Below are 22971 nucleotides of genomic sequence, written 5' to 3'. Positions count from 1 at the left end.
CTGATAACATAGATGATAAAAATAATGCTTTCCTTAACACATTTCTCATGCTCGTTGATAATTGCTTTCGATTAGAATGTTCTAAATGGGGTACTAGCAGTAATAGGCAGCCCGGGTGGCTACTAGTGGGATAAGGATATCATGTAGAACAAAGTAGGAATTATATCAAAATGTTAGTAGTCACAATCAAGCTACAGTAGCCCATTACAAACAATAGTGTAAGGTGCTTAAAATGTTATTAGGAAGGCAAAGAGTATGTGATATGCAAATAGAATAGTTAATCCACAGGATAAAATTAAAACCATATGGTCAGTTGTGAAGGAAGTGTCTGGTCAGCAGCACAAGGTAGACGATACAAAGTCAGTTTGCAGTAAAAATATTTCTGTTACTGATAAATCAGATATGTTGTCGTCGTCGTCGTCGTCGTCGTCGTCGTCGTCGTCGTCGTCTTCAGTCCTGAGACTGGTTTGATGCAGCTCTCCACACTACTCTATCCTGTGCAAGCTTCATCATCTCCCAGTACCTACTGCAGCGCACATCCTTCTGAATCTGCTTAGTGTATTCATCTCTTGGTCTCCCTCTACGATTTTGACCCTCCACGCTGCCCTCCAGTACTAAACTGGTGATCCCTTGATGTCTCAGAACATGTCCTACCAACCAATCCCTTCTTCTAGTCAAGTTGTGCCACAAACTCTTCTTCTCCCCAATCCTATTCAATACCTCCTCATTGGTTATGTGATCTACCCATCTAATCTTCAGCATTCTTCTGTAGCACCACATTTCGAAAGCTTCTATTCTCTTCTTGTCCAAACTATTTATCGTCCATGTTTCACTGCCATACATGGCTACACTCCATCCAAATACTTTCAGAAATGACTTCCTGACACTTAAATCTATACTCAATGTTAACAAATCTGTCTTCTTCGGAAACCCTTTCCTTGCCATTGCCAGTCTACATTTTATGTCCCCTCTACTTCGACCATCATCAGTTACTTTGCTCCCCAAATAGCAAAACTCCTTTACTACTGTAAGTGTCTCATTTCCTAATCTAATTCCCTCAGCATCATCCGACTTAATTCGACTACATTCCATGATCCTCGTTTTGCTTTTGTTGATGTTCATCTTATATCCATCTTTCAAGACACTTTCCATTCCGTTCAACTGCTCTTCCAAGTCCATTGCTGTCTCTGACAGAATTACAATGTCATCGGCGACCCTCAAAGTTTTTATTTCTTCTCCATGGACTGTAATACCCACTCCAAATTTTTCTTTTGTTTCCTTTACTGCTTGCTCAATATACAGGTTGAATAACATCGGGGAGAGGCTACAAGCCTGTCTCACTCCCTTCCCAACTGCTGCTTCCTTTCGTGCCCCTCGACTCTTATAAGTGCCATCTGCTTTCTGTACAAATTGTAAATAGCCTTTCGCTCCCTGTATTTTACCCCTGCCACCTTCAGAATTTGAAAGAGAGTATTCCAGTCAACATTGTCAAAAGGTTTCTCTAAGTCTACAAATGCTAGAAACGTAGGTTTGCCTTTTCTTAATCTAGCTTCTAAGATAAGTCGTAGGGTCAGTATTGCCTCATGTGTTCCCATATTTCTTCTGAATCCAAACTGTTCTTCCCCGAGGTCGGCTTCTACCAGTTTTTCCATTTGTCTGTAAAGAATTCGCGTTAGTATTTTGCAGCCGTGACTTATTAAACTTATAGTTCAGTAATTTTCACATCTGTCAACACCTGCTTCCTTTGAGATTGGAATTATTATATTCTTCTTGAAGTCTGAGGGTATTTCACCTATCTCATACATTTTGCTCACCAGATGATAGAGTTTTGTCAGGACTGGCTCTCCCAAGGCTGTCAGTAGTTCTAATGGAATATTGTCTATTCCCAGAGCCTTGTTTTGACTTAGGTCTTTCAGTGCTCTATCAAACTCTTCATGCAGTATCATATCTCCCATTTCATCTTCATCTACTTCGTCTTCCCTTTCTATAACATTGCCCTGAAGTACATTGCCCTTTTATAGACACTCTATATACTCCTTCCACCTTTCTGCTTTATATGTATGTACAGTATTTATCAATCATTTTCTAAGCATTGCTGGTAAATTGAATAAAAATTTAGTTCCTACAGGGAATCATATAACTTTCTTGGCAAATGCCTTTCTGAGATTGATGACTGGAATACTCATCTGTGATACAAAGAGGGAGATTGAGTCAATAATTAACTCGTTGAAGACTAAGGACTCTCATGGTTATGTTGGAGTGCCTATCAGATTATTCAAGTACTGTGCTGCTCTTGTTAGCCCTGTATTTAGCCATATTTGTAATTCCTTTAGGAATGGTCAGTTTCCCGAACGATTAAAGTACTCAGTAGTAAAACCATTTTATAAAAAGGGAGAAAGGGAATGTAGATAATTTTAGACCTATTTCAATGCTATCAGTGTTTGTTAAAGTTGTTGAAAAGGCTGTGTATGTAAGGATAAGTGATCATTTTATATCACACGATTTGCTATCAAATGTACAGTTCGGCTTTAGAAGTCGTTTAACAACTGAAAATGCTATATTCTCCTTTCTCTGTGAGGTACTGGATGGGTTAAACAAAAGGTTTCGAATGCTAGACATATTTTTGGATTTAACTAAGGCATTTGATTGTGTTGATCTCACAATATTGCTGCAGACCATTACGTAATACAGGGAGTAGCTCACAGTTGGTTCACCTATTACTTTAGCAACAGACAGCAAGAGGTCATTATTCACAATGTTGAGAATGGCTGTGATGCGGGATATGAGTGGGGTACGGTCAGGAGGGGGGGGGGGGGGGGGCACACCTGTTCCTTATTTGTATAAATGATATGCCCTGTAGTATTATGGGTAAGTCTAAAATTTCTGTGTTTGATGATGACACTAGCTTGATAGTAAAGGATGTTGTGTGCAATATTGGCTCAGTTTCAAATAGTGCAGTTCATGACCTAAGTTTATGGCTTTTAGAAAATAAGCTAACGCTAAATCACAGAAGACTCAGATTTTACAGTTTCTAACTCACAGTTCAACAAAACCTGAGGTTTTAATTTCACAGAATGGGCATATGACTAGTGGAACTGAACAGTTCAAATTTCTAGATGTTCAGATAGATAGTAAGCTGTCGTGGAAAGCCCACGTTCAGGATATTGTCCAAAGACTTAATGCTGCCTTTTTTTACTATTTGAACGGTATCTGAAGTGAGTGATCATTCGACATGAAAATTGGTCTAATTTGCTTATTTTCATTTGCTTATGTCGTATGGTATTATATTTTGGGGTAACTCTTCCCGTTCTAAAAGGATATTTTTGCCTCAGAAATGGATGGTTCAGGCAATAAGTGGTATAAGTTCACGAACCTCATGTCGACCCCTGTTCACAAGTATGCTTATTTTGACATTGGCCTCCCAATATACAGGATGTTTGGGGAGGAAAGATCAATATTTTACACAATGATAGTGTAAGTAATTCTGGGGAAAAAAAATAAATAAATAAAAAAAAAAAATTATATGAACGTAGGTCCACAAATGCTTCGTTGGGAAGGTATGGGTATTGAAAGGAACTGTAATTCTGCAAAATTGATGTGCACAACATGAACGTATACACAATACAACTGGACCATAACGTGATTTTCTTGGAAACAAAGTTACAGAGAAGTACAGTTATGTTACACATTTTACATAATGTTTATTTACTTTGCATTTAGGACATAATGCATTATAACATTCATGTTACATATATTCAGTTGAAAAAGACGTACCACGTGTTTAACAAACGGCTTTAACACTTACGGTACAGATGTTGTACTGTTCACAGAAAAGGTTCGAATATCCCACCATGAACATCAATGCACTTTTGCACTCTAGTGATAACATGTTGTGTTGTTTATTCAGTTGCCTGGGGTTGGTTCCTAATCAATTCAGCAGTGTCCATGATGCGACAAAGCAGTTCATCTCGTGTATTTACCTTCACTTTGCGCACCTATGATTTCATACAACCCCATAAACAGAACTCCAGAGGTATAAGGTCAGGTGATCTTGGAGGCCAGTTAATAGCACCGCCACGACCAATCTAGCGATTAGGGTAGGTGCGGTTGAGATGGTCCGTCACACGTAAGGTAACATGTGGGGTTTCCAAAAAATGTAGGTACCTCTCTCCTGTCAATCGCTGATTGATAATAAATGGACCTGTCAAAAGGTTACCAATCATGCCACACCAAATATTTATCGCAAAACGAACTTTGAAATTGCTATCCATGCTCGGACGAAAAATGTCTACTTGGAAGAGAGCCTGTTGCACGCAAAGTGAGAAACACTTTGGTAAACACCCTGCGATCTGGTAATCGTCAAGTCGGAAAATGCCTGTGGTATTCTTCTCTTGCAGTGGTAGCACTACTGTCGCAGAAGCCATAAACATACACCATATCTGTGCATTCATCATCACTTTAGACATGAGGCATTGTTCGCAGTGCTTGTACGAACACTTAATACTATACACTATACAGCTAACCGATCCGTCGCTGTTGCACTACACAGTGCGGCTTCCATGGCACAATTGGGCAAACAACAGGTGATTGTACTACATATGTCATATGATCATAATTCGCGGTAGGTTGCATAGTGTAACATGGCATGTATCCATGCATTGTTTCCAAGAAAATCACGTTACGGTCCAGTTGTATAGCATTTACATTCATGGTTTGCACATGAGTTTTACAGAATTAAAGTTCCTCTCAATACCCATACCTCCCTAACGAAGCATTTGCGGACCTATGTTCATGTAACATTTTTTGTTCAGAATTAGTTACACTATCACTGTTTAAAATATTGACCTTTCCTCCCCAAACGCCTTGTATATATTCCTTACTGTCATTTATTGTTAACAATATTAGCTTATTCCCAAGATTAAGCAGCTTTCACTCGGTTAATACTCGGCAGAAATCAAACCTGCATTTGGATCGGACTTCCTTAAGTCTTGTGCAGAAATGTGTGCAGTATACTGCTGCATCCTTCAATAAGCTACCACTCGAATTAAAAAATCTTAGCAGTAATCCATGTGCATTCAAATTGAAACTGAAGAGTTTCCTCGTGGGCCACTCCTTCTATTCTGTCAAGAAGTTTCTAAAAAATTAAGCTGATTCTTGTTGTATTGTTGATTGCGCTTACTTAAACTTATGGGCTTTCTTTGGGTTTATAAACAAATTACATTTATCCATTATTACTTTTATGTTGTAATTTCATGTTTTGACTTGTTCCATGGTCTTGGAGATTTGATCCTCAATTTGGTCTTACTTGACATGTAAATAAATAAATAAATAAATAAATAAAGGTGTTGGTCTACGGGAGCAGAGATTCTCTGTAGGGGCACAGTAATTGGCGACAATGGGATGTCCTGGATGGTTGAGTTTCCGACCTGTTCATTTGCCATCTAGAGGAATCCTTCGTAAACACAGAATCCTAAATGCCTCACATGGTTCAGATTCAGTGATGACACCTTTGCGATCTGTATTGAGGCTGAGGACACCCTATCCACATTCCTCCAGAACAACTACTACTTCACCCCCATTTGCTTCAATGGTTCTACTCAACCCAACAAGCCACCTTCCTAGATGTTGACCTCCACCTCAAAGATGGCTACCTCAGTACCTCCGTACATATCAGACCTACTGACAATCAGCAATACCTTCACTTTGACAGCTGCTACCCGTTCCATACCAAGACATCCCTTCCATACAGCCTCGCCATCCATGGTCTTCACATTTGCAGTGATGAACGGTCCCTCTCAAAATATACCGAAAGTCTTGCTGAAGCCTTCACAGGCCACAATTATCCTCCCAACCGTGTACAAAAACAGATCTCCCATGCCTTATCTTTCCAGTCTCCCACCACCTCCCAAAGTTCCACCTTCCAGCCACAGAGGAACATTCCCCTTGGAACACAGCACCACCCAAGACTGGAGCAACTGAATTGCATTCTCCGCCAGGGTTTTGACTAACTCTCATCATGCCCTGAAGTGAGAAATTGCCTGCCCACTATCCTTCCCAACTCTCCCACAGTGGTATTTCGCTGTCCATCAAACCTACACAATATACTTTTTCATCCTTACAGAACCCCTGCTCCCAACCCCTTACCTCATGGCTCATACCTCTGCAACAGACCTAGATGCAAGACCTGCCCCATACATCCTCTCACCAGCACCTACTCCAGTCAGGTCACAAAATTACCTACCCCATCAAAGGCAGGGCTACCTGTGAAACCAGTCGTGATCTACAAGCTAAGCTGCAACCGCTGTGGTGCATTCTGTTTGAACATGACAAACCAACAAGCTATCTGTCTGCATCAATGGCAGCCGACAAACTGGGCAATGAAATAAGTGGACCACCTTGTTGCTGAGCAGGCTGCCAAACATGATGTCCTTCATTTCAATGATTGCTTCATAGCCTGTGCCGTTTGGATCCTTCCCACCAGCACTACCTTTTCTGAATTGCACAGGTGGAAACTTTCCCTGCAATATAATCTAATAATTCCATAACCCTCCTGGCCTCAACCTTTGTTAGTCCTTGTCCTCTCTCATCCAGTCCCTTCTCTGTTCCCATTGCAGCATTATACAACCCACATTCCACCATTGCACCCAGTCTTCTTGCTTCTCTCCTTTTCCACTACCCCCACCCCCTGACCTCTCTACTGCCCTTGGTCTAACCTGCAGCACTGTCTGCCACCCCTACCCTACTATCCCTCCTCCTCCCCTCCCCAGCCTTCTCCTTACCCCCACCCAGTTGCCACTCCCGTCATGCACTGGTGTTGCTGCTTGCAGTGTGGTTTCTCTTGCCTGAGACTGCAGACGTGTGTGTGTGTGTGTGTGTGTGTGTGTGTGTTTACAAAGGCCTTACTGGCTGAAAGCTATTTGTGACAGTCTTTTTGTTGTGCCTATCTGTGACTCAGCATCTCCCCTATAATATGTGTTTCATTCTGTCACCCAGTTTTATTCATGTCAAGCATTTTCATTTTATGCTTGTAGTTATTGTGTCTGTAGCAGCCACACAGTACAGGAATTTTGTTAAATTATGGTAACTGTAAACTATGTGTGTATGGCACCACATACAATGTTGTTTCAGATTGAATGCTTGCCAAATGAAATGTAGTGACAATATATTGCTTAATGCTGCTAACATTCACCCTTTTGGAGGTGATCTTATGAAGATAATGACTCTTCTCCCTGAGAATTGATGTGTAATGCCCAATTCACAGTGGATAAAATTAATTTGTATCTGACAGTTAAAACTTTTATTTATGCTTGGTTCCATTTGTTCTAGACCAAACTCTATCTCACAGGAGTGTAGTTAGCTGTTGAGACAGATTACTCCTAGCAGTGGATAGATTTTTCTGTTATTCCAAGACTTGATGATCTTGATGGAGGTATATTAAGTTGTGTGGCGAGATTTTCCTCATAAATCTCTGCACAGACCACACTGCCCACTCACTTAGGACTGGTGTTCAGTGAGAGAATGTGCCTTTGTGTGATGCTTAGGTCATCAGTATAGCGATTAAAACATTTTAATCCAAAACTTTTTGTGTGTGATTTTAAAGGCAGCTCTTAGTCTATTATCATTAATACATATGTTTGTTGTTGTGTCTGCACCATCAGTTTCTAAATAATTCTTTCTACATGACTTTCTGTATGTATAGTATATTGTGACATCTTACGTCATGCTTCACTCTGTCTCATTACAGAATAGTAATTGCTAAGACACACAGGATTGAATTTTCTGTCCGTGTTTTGCTGTCTGAGTTTGTGAGGTTAATTTTTAAATGTTTCATTGTTATTTGAGTACATTTTTTATGATACTGAAATGTTTGTTACAGAGATGAGAAATGAATATAGTCTGTGAATACATCTATATCTATACTTAACTGATGCAATAAAAAAATATTTCAATTCTAGCCTTGTCATGTTCGTAACTGGGAGCTGCAAATTCAGTTCAAAGTGCATGGAAAGGGGAAGGAGCTGTATGGAGATGGTTTAGCAATCTGGTATGCCAAACATCGTATGACCCCAGGACCAGTGTTTGGCAACATGGATTACCATGAAGGCTTAGCTGTAATACTGGACACTTACAGCAATCACAATGGCCCTCACAATGTAAGGCAGCAATAAACATTGTCTGTTTTGTAGTCAGTTGTATAGAATTTTCCAACATTTTCTACTTTACCATTGGATCATTTGATGCTGCTTAAACAGATATCACTAAGAACTGAAACACTGCTTACATATGCAACTATGATTTTTTATCAGTATAATATGAGGCTTTATTGCAGGCATAAATGTGAAGAAAGGGTATATTTTGTATTTAAAAAAAATTAATTTTTGAAATGTTTTTCATAAGTAGGGATTCAGTCTTTCCTGAAAAGATTAATGTAGGAAAAGTATTGGCCCAACCATACCTATTGTCATTTGTGTTTGTGATCCTGCCACATATTCCTCCTCTTATCAGAATAACACCTAATGCTGTTTTCATTGTCTTCTGTTTTTTTAATTTTGTGTCTTATCAGACTATTTACTTTCTGTTACACTCTTATAACCAGTTGGTTTGATTATTTCTTAATCTGTTTGTACTGCTCTTGAGTGTCCATGCAGATGTGATCATTTTGTAAACACAATATTTCGCCAGCATACCTCGCTGTTATCTTCAGGTGATCCGTGCAGAATGAGTGTCTTAGCTACATTGCACTTCCTTTACCTTTTCATAGCTTCCCACCTCTTCTGGCTGCATGCTGCATTGTATGGAGTGACGATGGATTGCGACCTTCAAACGCTAAGCTCAAACTCCGTTCCTCTGTGCTTCTGCAGGGGACTCAATGAAATATGAACAAATGAAAGTGCAAAGACACCTTCTCATTCTGACATTGAGTTTCAGAGGAGGCTCTTGTGGTACAAGTGGTCGACAACCTGATTGGTAGAGACTGCCTCCACTCTCAGTTAAGTGTGGACCCCAGCCTTCAGCCAGCTGAAACTCAAAGTGTTAGTTGAGAGTGACTTCTGTGCCTGATAGGGTGGTAGAGGCACTGAGGAACAAGAGTTTCAAAATTTGCAACATACCAAAGATGCTCATTCTGTAGTTATCAGATGGTGATGACATGAAGTTACATTGCCCAAATATTGTGTTTCATAGTTGGCTTCACTTGGCTGAATGCCTGAGAACAATATAAACAGCTGATTCATCAGCAAAGGTTAAGCTCTCCCTCCCCCATTTCAGATGTTTGTTCATCATACTTCCTTGACCTCTCTTTCTCCTCTTCCTCCTCCTCTTTCTTTTGAAGACGACCCCCCCCCCCCCCCTCAGTCTTTAATTTTTGATTTTCTTCCACTGTCACATTCATCATCTCTTCCTGCATGCTACACGCATAAAGAAAGTCATTACTGTTTATTTGAGTACTTGTCTGCATAATTTTATCCACCTCCCTCCAAATCCCGTTCTACACTCCTGGAAATGGAAAAAAGAACACGTTGACACCGCTGTGTCAGACACACCATACTTGCTCCGGACACTGCGAGAGGGCTGTACAAGCAATGATCACATGCACGGCACAGCGGACACACCAGGAACTGCGGTGTTGGCCGTCGAATGGCGCTAGCTGCGCAGCATTTGTGCACCGCCGCCGTCAGTGTCAGCCAGTTTGCCGTGGCATACGGAGCTCCATCGCAGTCTTTAACACTGGTAGCATGCCGCGACAGCGTGGACGTGAACCGTATGTGCAGTTGACGGACTTTGAGCGAGGGCGTATAGTGGGCATGCGGGAGGCCGGGGTGGACGTACCGCCGAATTGCTCAACACGTGGGGCGTGAGGTCTCCACAGTACATCGATGTTGTCGCCAGTGGTCGGCGGAAGGTGCACGTGCCCGTCGACCTGGGACCGGACCGCAGCGACGCACGGATGCACGCCAAGACCGTAGGATCCTACGCAGTGCCGTAGGGGACCGCACCGCCACTTCCCAGCAAATTAGGGACACTGTTGCTCCTGGGGTATCAGCGAGGACCATTCGCAACCGTCTCCATGAAGCTGGGCTACGGTCCCGCACACCGTTAGGCCGTCTTCCGCTCACGCCCCAACATCGTGCAGCCCGCCTCCAGTGGTGTCGTGACAGGCGTGAATGGAGGGACGAATGGAGACGTGTCGTCTTCAGCGATGAGAGTCGCTTCTGCCTTGGTGCCAATGATGGTCGTACGCGTGTTTGGCGCCGTGCAGGTGAGCGCCACAATCAGGACTGCATACGACCGAGGCACACAGGGCCAACACCCGGCATCATGGTGTGGGGAGCGATCTCCTACACTGGCCGTACACCACTGGTGATCGTCGAGGGGACACTGAATAGTGCACGGTACATCCAAACCGTCATCGAACCCATTGTTCTACCATTCCTAGACCGGCAAGGGAACTTGATGTTCCAACAGGACAATGCACGTCCGCATGTATCCCGTGCCACCCAACGTGCTCTAGAAGGTGTAAGTCAACTACCCTGGCCAGCAAGATCTCCGGATCTGTCCCCCATTGAGCATGTTTGGGACTGGATGAAGCGTCGTCTCACGCGGTCTGCACGTCCAGCACGAACGCTGGTCCAACTGAGGCGCCAGGTGGAAATGGCATGGCAAGCCGTTCCACAGGACTACATCCAGCATCTCTACGATCGTCTCCATGGGAGAATAGCAGCCTGCATTGCTGCGAAAGGTGGATATACACTGTACTAGTGCCGACACTGTGCATGCTCTGTTGCCTGTGTCTATGTGCCTGTGGTTCTGTCAGTGTGATCATGTGATGTATCTGACCCCAGGAATGTGTCAATAAAGTTTCCCCTTCCTGGGACAATGAATTCATGGTGTTCTTATTTCAATTTCCAGGAGTGTATTTCCTCTGTTGCCATTATCTTATAACATCTATCCTGTGACATGATGGTTTTTCTGTACATATTGCAAGCAAATTTTTCAGTGTTTTGCCTATGTTGCAGCATCAGCACCCATATATTTCTGCAATGGTAAACAATGGCTCCCTGCATTATGACCATGATAGGGATGGTACACACACACAGTTGGCTGGATGTGAAGCTAAGTTTCGCAATGTTGAACATGATACACACATTGCTATTCGTTATGAGAATGATGTCTTAACAGGTATGGACGTATATAGTTTTGTTCAATAAAGTAAGCTTTTTAATCGTGTATGTATTGTGTACATGTTGCATTGTTAAGTAACAGTATTAGTTAGTTGTTATTGATCATTGCTGGTTTAATGAATACATTTAAAACTTGGTTTTTAGTATGCATTGTATTTGGGTAGAAAGGTCAGCTTTAGAGTATTTCAAGTGAATTTGGTCATCGTTAGTTAAGCTGGAACGGCAGCAGCATGCCTTTGGGAAAATGTTGTTTTGTTAACAAAAGTAGATGAAACCCGTAAAAAGTTATTCTACAGATTGTTTCCACCTGAAATGCTGACTTGTATTGACTTTATTCTACAAATGTAAGTGTAGACACTGGCATTTTTATATAATACAACTAGATCTCTTTAGATCACAAACGTTTTATTACTCATTCTTTATTTGTGCTGGCACATTGAAATTGCAAGATAGTGGGAAAATTTCATTGATTTGCAGTCATAAACTTAATGTAAAACAGAGCTGCCTTAAGTTATCCATCACACCTGGCCAAATATGGAGGAAGCTTCAGCTTAATAAAAACATGGTACTGAGCGAGGTGACGCAGTGGTTAGCACACTGGACTCGCATTCGGGAGGACAACGGTTCAATCCCGCATCCGGCCATCCTGATTTAGGTTTTCTGTGATTCCCCTAAATCGCTCCAGGCAAATGCAGGGATGGTTCCTTTGAAAGGGCACAGCTGACTTCCTTCACCATCCTTCCCTAAACTGATGAGACCGATTACCTCGCTGTTTGGTCTCTTCCCCCCCAAACAACCCAACACCAACATAAAACATGACTGGGGCCAGCCGCCACTGAATCTAAGTCTGTGCCGACCGTGACATGGTAAAGCAACACAGCCACGCATATAATACACTTAATTCCAGCTGTCTGCACAATCTGGCAACACTGCAGCTGTGGCAGTTCATGGAGAAAACATGTCTTTTACTCGAGATGTTACACTCCTATGTCTATGCCGGCGGTCTAGCAGTAAACAGTTGTCGTCTCAAATGCGATGTTCCATGTTCGAAACCCCCCATTGCCTAAATTTTTGTAGCACCTTTCATCTGAGTGCTGAAGTCCTGACTGCCCAGCTACAATGTCTTTTGCCTTTTAGCACACTGGTAATATCAGTTCTGTCCAATTACATTTTTGCGAAAGATTTCTTGGCAGACTGTATGCCTTTGAAGACCGCACGTGTCAGAGCTCTGCAGCGTCCACTGCAGCAGCTCATACAGTGGCACTCCACTTCCTTACCGGTCATCACTCCAGATAGTAAAAAAATGCTTTACTGTTGTTGAGTGATTCTCCACCAAAAAAGTCAACAATTCGCATTTCACACTTGACAGCACAGAGGCAGACAACCAGCTTCCATATGGTGAACACTGTATTACACTAATATGCAAGACACAATTATAGCTCAAAATTAACTTTGTAGTTTGTGATACAATCAGAATATCTCAGTATGTTGGTTAACTTTATTATTAATGCTTTATATCTTGTTTCTTTTCCTTTTATAAGCGAGTCTTCCTGTAACTTTTTCATCAGAAATTCATATTTTCGTCAAGCCACAGTGAGTAACAGCCTTTGTATGATACTCTTGTGGTAAATTTTTGTGATAAGCTGTGTATATAACTCTCATTGCATGCTCTATAGCAATGTGGGTACATTGTACAGATTTGTGAAGAACTTGATGCTGATCAGAAGGGATATTTAAGGTACTGCCATTTTTTTGAAGCTACATGTAGTGGAAGGAAGATGCTAATACCAGTGTCAGCAAATGTCTATAGCGGTGCGTAATTACTATAACATGATGTGGCACTGAAGAACTATTTTCACTTCATAACTGCTCCTCTGACATGTGGGTCTTACGCAGTAAACAACACTCAAATTCGTGTGGTTGACAGTTGAGTCAAAGCTCTTCAGAGAGGTTTGTGTAGTGAAGAAGTTAGGTATTCACACAGCAGACATGTACGACCACTGACACACCTTAATGAGTCGAGCTTTTGAGAAGACATAATTTGTACAGTTTTCTTCAGATTTTGTTAAAGAATTTCTTCTAGTAGATTAAATGGGAAACTGTTTGATTCTTCTGGTCTGCACCATGATTAGAACTGAGAACACACACTGCCCTCCCATCACCAGATATGCGGAACCACCTAGCTAATGAAAATCTGCTGGGAGCAGGTCTCCCTCATCGCAATATTGGTAATTGAGTCTTATAACAGAAAATATAAGAACTGCTGTTGCATACATGAAGTATGTCATTCCTACAGTCCAAAAATTAAATTTTCTGCCTCATTACCTCATCTTAAATGGCGATTATGTAGCACAAGTCACTGAAATGGAAGTGGAATGCCAAGTGAATTTAACGGAACAATTCAGGGCCTCATACAGAAGAAAATGCACAGTCACAGATTTACCAAATATTTGCAATGGTGTTGCTCTTTCTTACCTGTGCTAGGGACATCTAGGTAGCGAAACAATTGTCATCCTCGTCTTACACAGGCTCTCAGAGGGGAGGCACGAGTGTGTATAGTTTTTTTGCATACTTTCTAACATCGCCTTTCAAGGCTATCTATATTTAAGGCATTCAATTAGATTTAATTCAGGATCTCTCATTTTTGAAGCATTCTGGTACAAAAGAGGACTGTTTAATGATGGTGTTATATAATTTCACACAGGGATAGCAAAGCTAATGATATTAATTTCCTCTCTGCCTTATAAAGTATGTGAAATATGGAGGAATATTATTTTCCATCATATGTACATTCCCATAATACAATAAAACACTTTCTATAGTAGTTTTCTACAAAAACTTACCTCAGTGGAATAAAAAGTAATTGCAAATCAACCTTCTTCCACTCGCCACAAAACAGTATGATGCCAAACACATTCCAGTTTGAAATAGATGTTGTCTACATACAGTGTAATGCCAAATTCAAATAAAATCCACAACCACCACGAGAATGCAGAAGTAAGTTGGTAGAGGTGAAAGCGAGAAGAAACACAGTTAATTAATTGCTTGGTTCCACACAGGAATCACTTCAGTTGAGGATTCAGAAAAGAAGGAAGTGAAAGTTTTATTCATTAACACAGAAACTAAATTGTAAATATAGGCAATTTGAAATTCTGTGCTTTCATACAATTGTCACTTTGAGATCTGTACATATAATGCATACTAAGTACCCTGTTTACTACTTTTATAATGTTCCTTTGTGTTTGGCCGCTAAATGATTGAAAGAATTCAAATTCATGTCACTGATAGTTCCTACGAATCTTGCCAGTGGCTTTTTTTGTGTTGTTGATGGTATTTGTAAAGCAGACCACAATGACTGCTCCCATGAGGTATAGGCTCGTAGTTGCTAGAAAGTTTTCCAATTGTATTCAAAATCAAATGTCACAAATAAAAGAGGCACTTGATTACACAGAATTTCAAAGTTAGTTTACACAGCTATGTAAACTAAAGCAAGGAGACGCCCTAATTTATCCATTCACATAACTCATTCGAACAGTTATGTTGTAACACTATAACCTATAGTGGAGCCAATGGTAAGCCATGGTAGTGGTCACAAATCTGTAGCTATCTGTAGAAGTGGAAGAGTCCACACTACATATTATTTGATGAGTAAACTTATCTGTCATCACAGGGTTCAATCAACAGAAATTATTGCAGAGTTCCATCTGTGTCACCAGCCTCCCATTTTCCTCTTAATTATTATGCTTTTCCTACTGCTCTGGAAATGAAATGTCTAGGTATATTATGCATGGTGAAACATCCTACATTCCGTTCTTCCAGGTTCGCTGGTCATGTGCATTGATACTAAATATGGATAGGAAAGTTCTTGGGAATAAATGAATAAGAGTAATAATAGTAACAATATGAATCTAAAGAGGAATCAATTTTATTGCATTACGAAAGGAGCCTGACAGTTAAAAATAAAAACAGGCTGTTGTTCAGTTGGCACAATGAAAACATTTTTTCAGCATTTTGTTAATGAATTTGTTCTGCCTATTTACAGAGAAAAAAGAAAAGAAAACTAAAGTCAGTTGTCCAAGAAGATCTAAACCAGCAATTGTCCTTGCTTTAGATCGTGAGAGGGACATGGTGCTGCAGAGCAAACATGAAACCGCTACATTTAGCTTTCTGTGGTTGCCCTGGTGATAGTGCATACAGTTCACAATGTAAATGCAAAACCAGTTGAAATTTAAAAGTGGTACTACCCTGATACAGTCAAAAAATTGAATTAACTATCTCATTGCCATATACTAATATTATGTGTAGAAACTTTCCTTCTCATAATATTGTTACATTCCATCCTGGATTTTCCATTGTTTGATCAATGTCATATATGCCTGATGATGATTCAGAGTACTTTATCAGACTGGAAAGAGAATCGTACAAGAATTTAGAAGGCTCACTAAGCAGCATCCATAAGAGGGTAAACAATCACAAGATGCCAAACATTGGCAGCAGTACTGCCTAGCCTCAACTGCACGATTAATATGCAGAACTCCATGAACAGTCCACATCGTCCTCACTACTATCCACAGCCTGCTCCAACCAGCCATCACCGGAGCTGTGCTACCAAACGCCAAGCTGAGGGCAGCAGATTACACCATTGAAAAATACAAATGAGTTGCACAAATGGGTCCTGTTTGGCTTGCAGTGAAAGCTTATCTTAGCAAAACGAAAAGTTTGTGCAAAACCACATTTTCCAAAATGTCGAGAAACAGTAAAATACTACCCACTGTCGACCTCAAATGGACTAGAAGAGCGGTCTTGTGTGATGATGTTCTGGCCCCAGGGAAGTCTATGAGAAAGCACTTCAGTGTGAGAATCTGAGGCAGTGTGAGAATCTGAGGCAGTGTGAGAATCTGATGCTTACGGATGTGCTCAACGTAGCACAGTCCTTTGAAGTGTCAAGGGCCACAGGCGATCAGATTGCTACATTGGGGGGAGGGGTGGGGGGAGGGGGAGGTGAGCATCAAAAGTTGCTCATTCAACCCGTTAGGCATGCTGCATTGCAGCAGTACAACCTTCGACCCAGCATTCCATGGGGCAGTGTCAGATACAGCCACAGCAGCAACGAGTCGCATCACACAGCAGCCACGTGCCCCCCTTCCATCTTGCCTGTACTGCTTTGTCCAACACGAGCATGCTGCATGCCCTAAGCATTGGGCGGTTTGTAACAATTGTCGAAAGGCCACATTGCATTGGTGTGTAACTCCTCATCGAACATGGTGGACACAGTAGTACTGATGGTCATAAACTGTGTCTCTACAATGACTGTTTCCCTGAACAAATTGTTTATTGACTTTGTGTGTGTTTAATAAGCCACTAAAATGCAAGTGGACACAGCAGTTGCAGTGACTTCACTAAACACACACACACACACACACACACACACACACACACACACACACACACACACACGGACTTGGGCTCCACTCCCCTCACACAGGGTTTCATAGAAGTTGGTTAGCTACAATAAACAACAGATTCCGATCCTAGGTCAGTTCTCCACTCCTGTCTCTTACAAATCTGGTGTTCGCCCTCTCACCTTCTAGTCTTGGATCATTCACATATTGCAGATGTGTATGGGTAGATGCATTCAACGCTTCCTGTTTCTCCAATGCCAGTGTAAATTTAGTGTCAGATCAAGTTCCATGTCAGCAACGGGCGTCTCTTCACTCTTGAGTTTTTGTCTCTGTTTTCCGTGTGCTACAAGTTTACAGGTGCACATTGCCAGGAAAGAGTCCATCTGCCTTTTTGTTTCCTGCAGTGCGTGCCTGTCGTGTTGCATGACTGTTAAGGCCAAATTAGATCGTTTGATATCGCTTGAAATAATTAAGCCTATTTCTTCCAGTGAATGGGCCACACCACACACCACTGGTCATCGTTAAGAATCCGATGGGTAAGCTTTGCCTCTGAGGCGACTTCACTGTCTCGAGTGATAGATATCTAACTTCTTCCCTGCCCTGAAGAAATGCTTGCAAAATTGTCAGACAGCCACTGCTTTCCCAGGATTGATCTGTCACACCCCTTGGATGAGACCACAAGGCACCTTCTCGATGTCAATACACCTCTTGGCCTATGTCCGTATCAGCGCTTACTTTTTATTGTCATTAGTGCGCTTGCAATTTTTTAGCATTTTTTAGAACAGCTGAAAGCTTCTGTACCGGGCTGCATCAATTACCTCATACAGTACCATTATTTTGGGTTCTTTCACCGAAGACCATCTTAGCAATCTCTGATCATTGTTTTCTGTTTTGCAGTCTGTGGGTCTCAAAGTGCAGTCTCGCTAAATCTCAATTTTTTTCAACCCCAATTGAATACCTAGGTTTTGAGGTTCCTTGCACGGGTCAGGTTGTTGTGTCACCATGCCAAAGCAATTGCAACTTTGCTGCATCCAACCTCCATTAGGGAACTGCAGGCATTTCTAGATAAAGTCGTGTACTAACGGAAGTTTTTACTGGACGCACCCATTATTGGTCAGCACCTGCAGATGATTTTGCGTAAAAATGTCCCTTTTTTCCTGGACCGTAGATGGTGACGGAGCGTTTGCTTTGCTTAAATTTAAGCTTCAATCTTCCCAATGTCTGGCCACTTTTCAGCTGGGTCAACGTCTCGTGTTGGCTACAGATGCCTCAGCATGGTCGTGGTGTGGTGTTGGTGCTCAAATATGCAGCTGGGTCTGAATGACCATTTGCTTACGCTTCCCGCCCCGCAGTGGAATTCTCAGATTGAAAAAGAGGCTTTAGCGATTCTGCCAACCAAGGACTTTCCTTCACCTACTGCTTCTGATGCCACATCCTCTGGCATCACCAGCTCCACAGTGGTTCCAGTTGGGTGTCCCTGTCTGGGCTAGCAGTTCCGTCCATGGCTGAAGTGGGTTCCTGTTGTCATGAAGTGAAGTGTCGCCGGTCTAGCGCTTGTGCGTCATCTGCATCTCTTGATGGGCGGACGTCCCATCGCTTCGACCAGCTGCGGCCTTGCAGGGCAGGGTCCATTCTGGAGGACCCAAGGCCACCGCCACCCACACCGCCACCCACACCGCCACCCACACCGCCACCCTCACCCCCTCCCTCACCCCATACCTGTTCCTGTGTCACAGACAGTCCAGTTCATGCCGCAGCAGAGGTCTGTGCCAGGCAGATCGTTGTCTGGGATCCTGCCTCCGCCCCTGCCATTTGACTGCCGTCGCCAGTGCACCACTCCCTGCACCCGACACCACAGCCGCCACGTCCTCCATTGCTGACTTCAACAAGGACATGGCTGTGGAGATGCTGCTACTGGTCTTGCCCTATGGCCTCTCACAAGAGGGGTGGGGGGGGGGGGGGGCGACACGCCCGCTACCCCCCCCCCCCCCCCCTTCCCCAAAAATCACTTTTCCCCCTATTTGCCAGTGCTTGCCGACTGCATGCTGGAGCAGCTGCCATTATTGAACGATTAAATGGATGTCAGCGTAGTCATTGGTGATTTCCATGATTCGTAATCTCAGTGCAGGGCGGAGTGGTGTACCTTCACTCATGACCTGTGATTTCAGAGATCGTGAACATATAGAGTTCACAGACCCACTTATAGAGGCCGCATGGGTCAGCCCCCTGGTGCCCTCTGAAGAAACATTAAAGAAACAGTATTATTTAAGCGATCGCAAATGAGTGCTGGGCCTATTCTGTAATCTGTATTACTGTTGTCCAGTCACTGTTTTCAGTGCTATGCACAGTCTGTACTTCATTGTATCTTACATGTTTATCTATAACAGTAGTTCCCAACAGGTGGTCCGCGGACCCCTGGTGGTCCACGAGCTGTGCCAGAGGGGTCCACAAGGTGCTATTAGAATAAAAAAATATATTGAATATATTTCGTATTATAACAGATTTTTTGTTTTGGCCCCTTCCTGCATGAGCAGTTTTAAGCTCAATATTTTTTCAGTAATGAATATGCCAACGTTTTTTGTATGTACCAAAACTAGAAAACGTATAAAAAGACTCTTAATTTGGCTTTTTTAGGTACTTGATACTTTGGTATGACAAGGCACCAAACATGCTCGATGGGGGGGTCCTCGAAAATTTTGTTGGGAACCCCTGCTCTATAAAGTACTACGTTCCATAAATCGCATTTGTTCTTGGCTGTAGCATATTCCTTATTAGTTTCCTATTGTTACTGCTATTATGATTGTTAACCACTAATTCGTAAGAGACTTTCCTATCCATATTTGGTATCAGTGCATATGACCAGTGAATCAGGAAGAATGGAATACAGATGTTTTTCCACACAGAATATACACATTTACCTAGGCAACTCGTTTCCATTGCGACAGAAAAGCCCGACATGTAAGACGACAATGGGAGGCTGGTAGCACAGATGTAACTCTGCAACAATTTCTGTTGATTGAACACTGTGATGACAGATACTTTTGTCACAACATAGTACTCATCAAATGATATGTAGTATGGACTCTTCCACTTCTACGGATAGCTACAAATTTGTAACCACTACCATGGCTTACCATTGGCTCAACTGCTGGTTATAGTGTTACAACTATAAATGGAAGATGATGTCCTGCTGCTCTTCGAATGAGTTATGTGAATGGATAAATTAGGGCGTCTTCTTGTTTTTGTTTATGTAGCTGTGTAAATTAACTTTGAAATTCTGGGTAACCAAGTGCCTGTTTTATTTGTGACATTCAATTTTGAATACAGCTAGTAAGCTTTCTAGCAGCTACGGACCCATACCTCACAGGAGCAGGCATTGTGGTCTGATCTACGAATACCAAGCAACAACACACAAAAAAGTCACTGGAAAGATTCAAAGGAACAATTGATAACATGAAATTGTATTCTTTGAAACATTTAGGGACCAAACAAGAACAGAATGTTATGAAAGCAGTAAACAGGCATATTTAATATGCATTATATGCATAGATCTCAAGGTGACAAATGTATGAAGGCACAGAATTGCAAATGGCCCACACTTCAGTTTACTCTTCGTGGTAATGAACATAATTTTCTGTTTCTTCTCTTCTGAATCCTCAAATGAATTGATTGCTGCATGGCATTGAATTCATTAGTTTGTTTCTTGAGAAGTGGGGTAATGTTGATTTCAAATTTTTTTTATTCCGTTGAAATAAGTTTTTGTAGCAAACTATTGTATAAAGTGTTTTATTTGTTTGTATTATGGGAATATGCCTCAGGATTTCTCATTCTGTATGAGGCATGAGTGGAAATTAATGCCACTAGCTTTGCAATCCCTATGTGAAATTATGTGACAACAGCACTAACAGCCCTCTTCCACATCAGAATGCTTACAAAATGAGAGATTCTGCATTAAATCTAATTGAATGTCTTAAATATAGATAGCCTTTAAAGGTGATGTTAGAAAGTATGCAAAAACTAAACGCACTCATGCCTTCCCTCTGAGAACCTGTATAAGATGAGGATGACAATTGATTCGCTACTTAGATGTCCCTAGCACAGGTAAGAAAGAGCAACACCATTGCAAATATTTGGTAAATCTGTGACTGCATTTTCTTCTGCATGAGACCCTGAATTGTTCCGTTAAATTCACTTGGCATTCCATTTCCACTTCAATGACTTGCACTACATAATCGCCATTTAAGATGAGGTAATGAGGCAGAAAATTTAATTTTTGGACTGTAGGAATGACGTACTTCATGTATGTAACAGCGGTTCTTATATTTAATGTTACAAGGCTCAACGACTAATATTGTGATGAGGGAGACCTGCTCCAAGCAGATTTTCATTAGCTAGGTGGTTCCACATGTCTGGTGATGGGAATGCTGTATGTGTTCTCAGTGGTGCAGACCAGTGCACTCTAGGTTCTTATTTTCCATTTTACTTAATAGAGCTGCAAATTGCTAAGAGAAATTCTTTAACAAAATCTGAAGAAAAGCTGTACACATTAAGTCTTTTCACAAGCTCGACTCAGTTTGCTGCATTAAAATGTCTGCTTTGTGAATACGTAGCTTCCTCGCTATACAAATGTCTCCACGTGGACCTCAATATATGCAGTGTACCTGCATTGCTGTAGAGCATGCAGTGGAATGTATATACACAGTTTATCGCCAAAAATTACCGTAAGATTATCAGTCAGAGACAGTTACTCACTGTGACTTGACAAAAACATGAATTTCTGATGAAACAGTTCCATGAAGAATCACTTATAAAAGGAAAGGATACGATCTGTAAAGCATTAGTAATAACATTAAACAACATATAAAGGTATTCTGATTGGATCACAAACTACAAAATTAGTTTTGAGCTATACTCATGTCCTGCACATTAGTGTAATACAATATTCATCATTTGAAAGTGGGTCATCCGCCTCCGTTGCTATCAAGCATGAAATGGAGATTGTTGATATTTTTTGTGGAGCATCACTGAAACACTAAAGCATTTTATACTATCTGGAATGACAAACGGTAGCTGACAAAAAGCATTGTCGCTGTGCTACGATTCAGTCTGGACTTCAGCATTCAGATGAAATTTACTATAAAAAAATTTAGGCATTGAGGGGTTTTGAATGAGAGACATTGGATTCAGACGACACACTGTTTACCTCTAGACCAATGACAGTAGCATTACACCTCAAATAGAAGACATGACTTCCTCAGAAACTTTGGCAGACTGTAGTGTTGCTAATTGTGCAGATAGCTGGAGTTGCATGTGTTATCAGCGTGTATATGTTAATTTACCATGCCACGGTCGGTGGAAACTTAGATTCTGTGGTGGCTGGCCCCTGGCCATGTTTTATGTCAAAGAGCGTACATTTTGTTATACACACAAAACTTTAGAAGTTTTTGTTTCATTGAGTGCCACTGGGGTCATAAAGACTTGAAGTAATTTACGCGAGATATATTTTCAGTATTATTCCAGTTATTCTTGTGAACAGATAAAAAAAATATTATTGAACTGAAAATAGGAAAACAAAGTGTATAAGCACTTTTAGATGTCTTTCTGTCCTTTATCTTAGACACCCTTAAATTTAAAAGAAAGCAACTTTGAATGTTGTTTACAGACAAAAAGAAAGGTCACTTGCAACTTTTGGATGTTTTCCCATTCATGTGATGTTTGCATAGGAAGCATCATCCACATTTTTCTCCCTTTTGTACTTGTGGATGGAAGAGGAGGAACTTTGCTGTCCCAACTGCAATTTTTCTGTACAAGAGATGTTCCCAATTCAAGAATTTATTTTGTAATTGGTTTCTTTCTTCCATTCAAGATTTAAGTGTAGCCAAATTATGAAAGCACTGAGGGTACTAATGTAAAACTTAAGCATGGACTATCTTCTAGTCATACATTTTGTAATTTAGGTCCTCACTAATTAGCAGTGTCACTACCTTGCGCCTTTTTACACAATAGGAAAATACTGTAACTGATTCGAAGACTCTGAAGAGATGTGAAGCATAAGAAGTAATTTGTTTCCATTCCAATTCCTTTGTCAGCTCCAATGTTGTTAACATGCTTTCGGGTTTTGAAGGGAATGTACTGACAAAAAGAATACCTGCCCCTAAAATTTACCAGTTGTCAATCAATTGTAATATTCTGACGGGGTTCATATGCATCATCTAATGTGCTTCTACACTATACAGATATATCCCTTGTAGGAGCTAATTTATCGTATCTACGATTCTTCTTGTTGCTGTGCGTCATTGAACCGAATGCAGCATGATGTTTCTGTGAAGCCATAAAACAGTTGAAAATAGGTTGACAGTTCTTTTTGTCGCATAAATTTACTACGCCCT

The 22971-nt window shown here is 41.4% G+C and overlaps 1 protein-coding gene across 1 annotated transcript in view; it reads left to right on the top strand.

The window, feature by feature from the left end:
• Positions 1 to 22971, top strand: part of LOC126473776 (vesicular integral-membrane protein VIP36) — a 91557-nt gene that overhangs the window by 28691 nt on the left and 39895 nt on the right. Inside the window, exons 3-4 of the mRNA XM_050101042.1 lie at positions 7956 to 8153; positions 11016 to 11178. Coding sequence (XP_049956999.1) covers positions 7956 to 8153; positions 11016 to 11178 — 361 coding nt within the window. The remainder of the gene's footprint in view (positions 1 to 7955; positions 8154 to 11015; positions 11179 to 22971) is intronic.

Source organism: Schistocerca serialis, chromosome 4, assembly GCF_023864345.2.
Source record: "Schistocerca serialis cubense isolate TAMUIC-IGC-003099 chromosome 4, iqSchSeri2.2, whole genome shotgun sequence".
Taxonomy (NCBI): Eukaryota; Metazoa; Arthropoda; class Insecta; order Orthoptera; family Acrididae; genus Schistocerca; species Schistocerca serialis.
Note: the sequence above shows the minus strand (reverse complement) of the source record. Positions and strands in the feature narration are given on the sequence as shown.